At 42.2% G+C, this 9,282-nt stretch overlaps 1 protein-coding gene across 1 annotated transcript; it reads right to left on the bottom strand.

Moving 5' to 3' along the window:
- Window positions 1–5,082: 5,082 nt before the first annotated feature.
- Window positions 5,083–7,094, bottom strand: LOC101289512 (zinc finger protein 396). The gene is made up of 2 exons (XM_012537260.3): window positions 6,104–7,094; window positions 5,083–5,381 (listed from the first exon to the last, which is right to left on the bottom strand). Exons 1-2 carry the CDS (start codon window positions 7,008–7,010, stop codon window positions 5,320–5,322), a joined length of 969 nt encoding a protein of 322 aa, XP_012392714.1. The 5' UTR covers window positions 7,011–7,094; the 3' UTR covers window positions 5,083–5,319.
- Window positions 7,095–9,282: the final 2,188 nt, after the last annotated feature.

Genomic DNA, 9,282 nt, shown 5'->3' on the forward strand with positions numbered 1-9,282 from the left:
CACTCAAACCTGCTCCAAAACCTCCGTCTCCAATCCACAGTGGCTTCCCGTCCGCGGATGTGAGACAGTACCTATGCTAGACACTAGGAGGCAGTGTTGTCTGTGTGAGGCCACATTTTAAGGAATTTTTTTTTTCTGTCTCCGCTCCAGTTGCTAAAGGACTCTGAACCCTTATTGTAAAGAGATGACGGGACACTCAGTTGTCTACTTCACAGCAATTTAAATATATTAGCTTTATGAGGAGTACTGCAAAAAAACAAAAATGCAAGGGTACTTTTGACTGCCGGGTGCCGTTTTTAACTCGATTACATAAACCGTTCGACCTAAAACCACAGGGTCAAATGCTGGTTTCAAGACGGGCTGAAAGAGATTCTAGTGAATGACAGTCCTGGAACTGGAGAAGAGCTCAGGTTTTCTACCTCCCCCCAACCTTCCCACCCCACTCCGCCAACGCCCCCAGGTAAACTTGGAATGCAATGTAGCCCAAGGACTGGCTTTGTGATTCCTTATGGCCTGAGGCTTAAGAGCTTTCCTTTGTTGGCAAAACAAAGTAGAAGTGATACGTCTAAGGCTGTTCACTCACCCCCACTGGGGCCACAAATCCCTCCCCATCCCACTTCCCAAAAAAGCCAGCAATCCCTGTCTTCTGGAAACACTCATCAAGTTCCTGTGATGGGTATAGAAAGAGCTGTACATTGTTTTCTACCATCTTATAGGATATGAAAGGAGATAATTCGTGTACACAAATAACTCTACGTGATAGTGTATCTAAGGAAATAATATGAATCACACAGTCCCTGCCACAAGATTTCCAGGCATGGTGGCAAGAAATCCCTCCAGACAGGAATAATCTCGCTTCACAAAATCGTGGCCCTTGAGAAAGGCCTTTTGGTCAGAGGAAAGGGAACAGTAGAAAAAGCACAACTCGAGTTCAAGGAGCAGCACAAGGGTACGTCTCTATGAGATAGTCTAGAGAGATGAGTGGGAGCATATCTGAAAGATGCTGAATGCCAGGTTAGAAATGCAGAGTTTAACATGTGCAAATCAAGAGCCAGTTGAGATTTTTAACAAAGAAAGATTCCATAAGTGTCTTAAAGGAAGATGCGTAGAATAGAATGAAGGAAACACAAGCAAGGAAACACTTAAAAAATATTATCCCCCCAAATACCCCTGAGTTGGTGGTGGGGAAGCCCAGACTGTTTGCCTGTGAATTCCCACTCCCTCACTTTGGGCTGTGTGACCTTGGGCAAGCTAGTTAACCTCTCTGAGCCTGTTGCTCATTTGTAACACAGGTTAATAAGAGTATGATCCTCATGCGGTTGATGTGTAGATTACTTAGATCTTCTGTGTGAGGTACTTAGTATGGTGGCTGGCATATAGTAAATGCTCACTAAATACTGGTTATAATGTTATGATGCAGATAATGGTATTGTGAGGAAATTGCAGCTCAAATAGATAAAAAACTAACAAGAGATAAATCTGGGATACAAACCAAAGTCTTCTAACTCAGACCCAGTGTTTTTCTTCCTTGCACACACATTTTAAGAATTTGGGAAAGTCCTAAAATATTTGCTGCAATCTTGTGTTTTGATCTTTATGTCGAAGCACAAATTCTTTCAAGCACAAATTCTTTCATAAACAGAGACCCTGTCGAAGCTCCATTTTCAAAACTCTGAGGAAGAGAGCCAAATTAATTCCTACAGTTAAATGATTTCCAGTTCATAGAGATTTTATATAGCTGAGGATTTAAATTGTCTTTCAGTTGAATCCATTGATTTGCATTTCAATAAGAAAATTTGATAGTATCTATAAACATGCTATAGAACAAAATGTATTTAAACTTTTTTCTGCTCTAAGAGATACACTGTACACTTTGTTTTTAAGTTATCTTGATTTTGAAAGTTTACTTTTTCAGCTGCAAAAAAATCACATGAGTATTTGACTTATTTATGCAAGTGAAACTCAGGTAATTGAGATAGAGTCTTCAGAAGGTAACCATCTATAACCTAGTGCTATGATAGCATAATATACGCTATGTAATGGCATAATAAAGTTATAATGGCAAAAACAAACCTTTCACAAAAGAAATTAACTCATTTTATTTAATTCCAACCAAGCTTACTACTATGAATGTTTTTCTTTGGCAAGATTAGTTCTACAATGCCACATGAGGAATAGAGAAACTCAAAATATTTTGGCCAGAAATGAATCATGTGATAAAGGGGTGGGTGATGGGAGAGAGAGAGGTGTACCCAAATGCAGGTTCTGCCGCTGGCCACTCAACAGCCAATAAATTGAGGGGCAAGCTTCAGTAGAGAAGAAAGTTGCTTTATTCAGAAAAGCCGGCAATCTGGGGAGAAGGCGGACTTATGTCCAGAGACCAACTCCAAAGATTCTGCTCAGCCATGACAATTTTTTTTTTTTTTTTTTTTTTTTTTTTGCGGTACGCGGGCCTCTCACTGTTGTGGCCTCTCCCATTGCGGAGCACAGGCTCTGGACACGCAGGCTCAGCGGCCATGGCTCACGGGCCCAGCCGCTCCGCGGCATGTGGGATCTTCCCGGACAGGGTCACGAACCTGTGTCCCCTGCATCGGCAGGCGGACTCTCAACCACTGCGCCACCAGGGAAGCCCAGCCATGACAATTTTTAAAGGGAAAAAAATCTCAGTTAATTGTTAAGGCAGGAGGTCAGATTCTGCATCACTTTTCCATTGCGTGCAGGACTGCTGACTTCTCCTAGTCTTCCTTGCCATGCTGTCTTGCTCACATGGCCTGCCTGCAACTGGTTGTTCTCTTGCCCACGTAATCCGCCTGCGTCCTCAGGCTTCACCTGCAAATTTACTTAGGGGGAGCTAGGGTAGGAGAGTTAGTCATTCTTTAACTACTTAATTCTTTATTCTTTTTTTTTTTTTTTTTTGAGGCATTTGCTGCTTTAATAGATGGCTTGTTCCTCTCTTTAATTACAAAAAGAATGAGACCCAAATAAAAAGACTCCTACATTTTTAATAAATGAAAATGTACAAAACTCAATACTTATTCATATTTACTAGAGCTACAAAGTATAATCACTATCAGAAAATTCTAAAATTAAAATTTGTATTCTCCTCTCCCCTTACTAATCTAATATTTATCAATATTCTAATTAAGCAGAGCATGTAATCCCACATTTGTCTCAGGAGTTACTCCAAGCACTAGATATGACTGGATTTTCAGATAATGAAATGTTTACACTTCATGAGGAACAAAGAAGTTCACCATGAGGCCTATCTTCCCTTCTCCTTCTAAGGACTTTCATTTCTCATGATTGCCTCCATATTGGGTAACGGTGGCACCATGGGAGACACGACAATCCATGTATTCTTGTAATACATACAGAGTTTTATTAAGAATCCCTGGAAAGGGGGACATTATGTTATATATTGTCAGAATACTTTAAAAGAATACCAGTCATTTACTTTTTAAACAAGAGAATCTGATTGAATTAAATGTGGGTTAAACTCAATGGACTCTCTCTTTTTTTTAATATTATTTATTTCGTCAGAAAATATGTGGGAAAAAATTATCTTTTTATTACTGTTAAGAGTGTCACTAGACACTATAGGGCTCAATTCCATAAACTTAGATATTATGGTTCTATATCCCAAATCATGAATTCCTAGAACTTCTAAAAAAGGCACCAGACCTAAGTTCCTGTGAGGTTCCAGTTTCCCTAATTTAACTAACTCTTCTGGTATTTTAATTCACTTGATCTGTTCCTGACCTAACAACAATTATATGAATCCCATTTAGGTTTTCCTGTTATTAACCTTTTCATGATTACAAGCCCTCCAATACATTTTATTACATTCATCCTTTTAAAATATCCTCTGTTCAACATAATTTTGACAATCTCCCTTTTTTTAAATTTTACTCTCATTTATACTAATCGAATGAAACCAAAGATTTGTTTTTTTCTAAGTTATCACCCTCTTTACATCTGTACATAGATTACTAAATATTTTCAATTCAGAAATATTATCACAAAATAATAGAACCACACATGCATCATAATTATCTTGATCCTGTGAGAAACCTGGTGACGTCAAAATAAACACTTTCAAGGTCAAGAGGAAGAGACTTAGCAGAGCTTTTTTTTTTTATTTTTATTTTATTTATTTATTTTTAAATTTATTGATTTTTGGCTGCATTAGGTCTTCATTGCTGCACATGGGCTTTCTCTAGTTTCAGCGAGCGGGGGCTACTCTTTGTTGTGGTGCGCGGGCTTCTCATTGTGGTGGCCCCTTTTGTTGTGGAGCATGGGCTCTAGGTGCGTGGGCTTCAGTAGTTGTGGCTCGCATGCTCAGTAGTTGTGGCTCGCAGGCTCAGTAGTTATGGCGCACGGGCTTAGTTGCTCCACGGCATGTGGGATCTTCCTGGACCAGGGCTCAAACCCGAGTCCCCTGCATTGGCAGGCATATTCTTAACCACTGCACCACCAGGGAAGTCTGAGACTTACTAGAGCTTTCTCTGGCATGGCCCATCGTAGTCCAACTTCTGATTGTGATGAGCATTTTAGTCTCAGAGCCCAGAATCCAAATTTTCTTAGAACTCACCGGTGTCATCACTTCTTTTTTTTTTTCCTTATTTTTTCATGACTATTCCTGGGGTTTTCTCTCTTTTTTTTTTTTTAATCGAACTTTAGTGATTTTCTCATTTGTACAAGAGTATCAAAATGCAAGGTCTTAACATCATGATAAATTGTCTAGAAACTCATTTACTAAGAATGCATAAGACCCTGAAAAGGTTGTCCTGTGATGTCTGAAACATGTTCACAGCTGATTTATGCCAGAACAGAGGCCATGAAGAACTCTGAAGGATAGTCACCAGCTGTTAAGGGTTCCCATTTCCAGGTAGGTACACTTCTCCATTATGTGCTGCACTTACCAGGTAACATCAGTCTTGTTTGGTAACATCAGTCTTTTCTTCATCTTCCTTATTTCTTTATGTTAAGGTGATCATCAACTTTATATAAGCACCCACAGATAACTATTCATTATTAGAACACTCATCATATTTAGGCCACTTCCTGAAGACATGTAGAGCAAATCTTAATGCTTTCACTGAGATATTTCCAATATAAATTGTAAAGGAGATATTTTTTTTTCCTACACAGGAAATTACTTAGTATCATCAACAGTATGTATAGATGATATTATACATCAACTATACCTCAATTTGAAAAATTGAAACAGAACAGTATGTAGGTTCTCAGGTTTTCGTAAGAGATGAGTAAAGTCCCTTTACTCACCTGCTTCCTAACAATGATCCTGGACATTTCAGCTTAGGTCTTGAGGTACATATTCTTTTGGGTCTCCTCAATCCTATTCTCATATTTTGAATCTGGTAACAGAAAATAAAACAGGAAATTTATTTTATTTTATTATTATTATTTTTGGCCACGCCACGTGACTTGGAAGATATTAGTTCCCTGATCAGGGATTGAACCCAGGCCTGCAGCAGTGAAAGCGTGGAGTCCTAACCACTGGACTGCCAGAGAATTCCCAGGTAATTTTTTTTAAAAAAATGATTTAATCTTTGGTCTAATAACTCCAATGTGCAAGTAACGAAATGGAGAATACCCACTTATATACTAACTCACACACTCCTTCTCAACAGGGAAAATGTACTTGTCTAAAAAGGAACATACTAGTTCATTATTTGTGTTAATAATGGAAACAGTAGAACATGTCTGAGAGTATCTTTTCAAGAGTTGCACTAGGGATGGAAATCCAATTTAAGCTTTAGAATTTCAATCATCTGAACTGACACTGTACTGAAAAGCAGAAAAGCAAACAATGCTGACAGAAAATATTCTACATTCTCTCCTGTGGCTTTTACAACCTTTGAAAGGAAATTGGTGCCCACTGAAACTACCAATTTATACTAAAGGAGTATTGGTGCCTTGTATCTGCTCCCCTGTTGAAAAAGTTCTCAGTAAATGCTTTGACTCCCTCACAGCACTGATGGGACTTTTTCTCCAGCATGTTTTTTCCTATGTCTGAAAAGATTCGAGCTCTGACTAAAGGCTTTCCCACATTCATGACATTTGAAGGGTTTCTCCCCAGTGTGGATTCTTCGATGTTGAATCAGGATTGCACTTCGGCTGAAAGTATTTGCACACACGTCACATGTATAAGGTTTCTCTCTACTGTGGATCCTCTGAAGTAGATTAAGGGCTGAGCTCTGACTAAAGACTTTCCCACATTCATCACACTTGTGTTGTTTTTTTCGAGGACGGTTTCCCTGTCTTCTTTCAAACTTTCTATCTTGTTCACAGGTTCCTCTAAATGTGAAACTCTGGGAAGCATTCATTTGAAGAGTGTTAGAAACTTTGTAATGCAGTTCTTTGCCTGAAGAAGTCTTTCGCCTTGAAGCTGATTTCACATTTATAGTTCCGGTGTCTCTATCATTTTGTCTTAAGGTGTGAAGCTCCTTCGATGCCCACTGCAGTTGCTTTTTTGTGGGCTTAAGCTGGCTACGTGTTGTCTCCTGAGTGATTTCACAAGTTGGTAGCTTCTTTGCAAGCATGTCCTCATTTTGTCCAAGAAAGACCTGTTCAGCCACCGCCTCATGCTCTTCCTCCAGCTCCTCCAGCATCACCACGGCTTCCTCTCCACTCTCTGGTCGGTTCTCTTGAAACCAGGCCTGCAGCTCCTCAGGCAACATGGCCAGGAACTGCTCCAGCACCAGCAGCTCCAGGATCTGCTCCTTGCTGTGCACCTCTGGCCTCAGCCACTGACAGCACAGCTCGCGGAGCTGGCTCAGAGCCTCCCAGGGCCCAGGTGACTCCTGGTAGTCAAACTGCCTGAACTGCTGGCGGTAGGTCTCTGAGCTGTAGTAGCTGCTCCAGTGGCAGCTGGAGACCATATTACAGGCCTGCCCTCCCTCTTCCACCTTCATTACCAGAATGCAGTCAGGGTCCCCTGAAGTTTGTGGAAGGAGTTTTGATGTCTCTCTCAATTTTGCAGACATTTGGACTGGGAATAGCTCAGAACTGCTAGGCTTTAATCTTCAAGAAGGTGAAACTCTCCTTATGGACACTCCTCTGGCCTAGGAAGGACGACCCCACGTTTTGGGGGAGAAGCCGAGGAAGCAATTCTTTATTCTTATTCCTTCTAATCCAGGAAAGGAATCGACAGGTTAGGCAAGGTGTTGTGTATATTTAGAAAAGCAGAAATCAGGAGCTAACTTAAATGTTGCCTAATGATCTCATCTTTATGCTTAAGATCTAAGGAAAACAGGGATAAACAAACACAAAAGGGGCAAGGAGCTGCTTACAGAGGGTTGGAGAAGATAAATGAGAGAAGATCGCTGTCTTGATGTTCTTGCAGAACCATCACTGAGTAGAAGAGTTCAACTCATTCTGTAATGTTCTAGAAGCCCAAATAAGGACTTAACCATTTGAAATCTGCAGAAATTCCAGTTCAATTTTAGGTACAACTTTCTGTCAGTTAGAGTGCTCAAAAAGGAACTTAATATAGAACTATGTTGTCATATGTATTAAAAACAAAAAAAAAGGTGTGTATGGTGCTGGCTTAAGGAAGGGTGCTACACGCATATGAACACATGTACAAAACCCTCCTGCTACGATACAACAGTGGAGGACTTCCTTGGTGGTGCAGGGGTTAGGAATCCGCCTGCCAATACAGGGCACATGGGTTCGGGCCCTGGTCCGGGAAGATCCCACATACCGCAGAGAAACTAAGCCCGTGCATCACAACTGCTGAGCCTGTGCTTTAGAGCCCGCGAGCCACAACTACTGAGCCCGCGCGCCTAGAGCCAGTGCTCCGCAGCAAGAGAAGCCACTGCAGGGAGAAGCCCACACACAGCAACGAAGAGTAGCCCCCACTCGCCGCAACTAGAGAAAGCCCGTGCGCAGCAACGAAGACCCAACGCAGCCAAAAATAAAATAAATATTTTTAAAATACAACAATGATTCCACAGGGAGGAGACTGAGGTAGGATGGAGAATTACCCTGTTCAGCATGCTCTTTTGTTCTGCACGCGTTTTTTGTTGTTGTTGTCGTTGTTTGTTTGTTCCTTTTGGCCGATCACCGTGGTTTGCGGGATCTTAGTTCCCTGACCAGGGACTGAACGTGCGACCTCGACAGTGAAAGTCCCGAGACCTAACTGCTGGACCTCCGGGGAATTCCATGCATGTGTTTTTATTTTTATTTTTATTTTTTTGCGGTACGCGGGCCTCTCTCACTGTTGTTGCCTGTCCCATTGTGGAGCACAGGCTCCGGACGCGCAGGCTCAGCGGCCATGGCTCACGCGCCCAGCCACTCCGCGGCATGTGGGATCTTCCTGGACCGGGGCACGAACCCGTGTCCCCTGCATCGGCAGGCAGACTCTCAACCACTGCGCCACCAGGGAAGCCCTTGCATGTGTTTTAATACAGAGTAAAATGAAATGAAAAGGAACCCCCTAACAGTTTTCCTGACATTGATGGTACTTAAGCAGAGTCTTGTCAATGAGTTGATGCTTTAAAAGGAATTCCTGGAGGCCACAACAGTGAGAGGCCCGCATACCGCAAAAAAAAAAAATTAAAAAATTGGAAATCCTGCTTTGGGTAAGGCCCAGTTCATGACAGGGTCAATACCTGGCCTTTTCATTTAGAGATGCTACGAATGAGGTCATTGAGGCAGGGAGCCCGGGAAAGTGGGGAGCCCTTGATCTACCCCGTTTCCTTCCAGGCTCCAGGAGAGAAGGGGTGTTAGCCTCTCAGTTGCACAACCCAGACTCAGCAGTGGTTATCTGAGGCAGACAGAAGCCTGCAAGCCTGTCTTGATTTTTTTTTTCCTTATGCTTTTCTGCTTGAACATTTAATCCCTCTTTTAGTTTCAAATCAGCACAGTGGCAGATATTATCAACAACCATTATCCCTGTCCTGAGGTAGTTGTCAACCTGGGGAGAGAAATAGGATCAGCTCTGGGGAAATACCGCCTGGGCTTTGCTTCTGGAGGCTGTAATTGCCTCTGTCAGGAGAGGGATAAAATTCCACTTCCCTCTCTGCCCACAGAAACCAGTGTGAAATTCTCTTCCCCTGCATTCCTCTGGGCTGGTCCTATTGAGAACGAGGCTGGCTCCGGACAAGAAGGAAATTAAAGCAGACTGCCCCAGTTACAAGGTCTCACCAGATCCTTGCAGCTGCTGTGGCCTTCTCCAGGTCTGCTGCCCTCCCCCCAGGCACCATGGCCTGCTGACTGCCAAGGCCATCTCACATCCTTAGCTCGTGTCCACTC

Source organism: Orcinus orca, chromosome 9 (genome assembly GCF_937001465.1).
Source record: "Orcinus orca chromosome 9, mOrcOrc1.1, whole genome shotgun sequence".
NCBI lineage: Eukaryota > Metazoa > Chordata > Mammalia > Artiodactyla > Delphinidae > Orcinus > Orcinus orca.

Coding starts and splice junctions, on each gene's coding strand:
- LOC101289512 (XM_012537260.3), bottom strand. CDS start 7,010: ATGTCTGCAAAATTGAGAGAGACATCAAAACTCCTTCCACAAACTTCA. Junction 5,382..6,103: donor TCAACATCGAAGAATCCACA/CTGGGGAGAAAC, acceptor ATTTTCTGTTAC/CAGATTCAAAATATGAGAAT.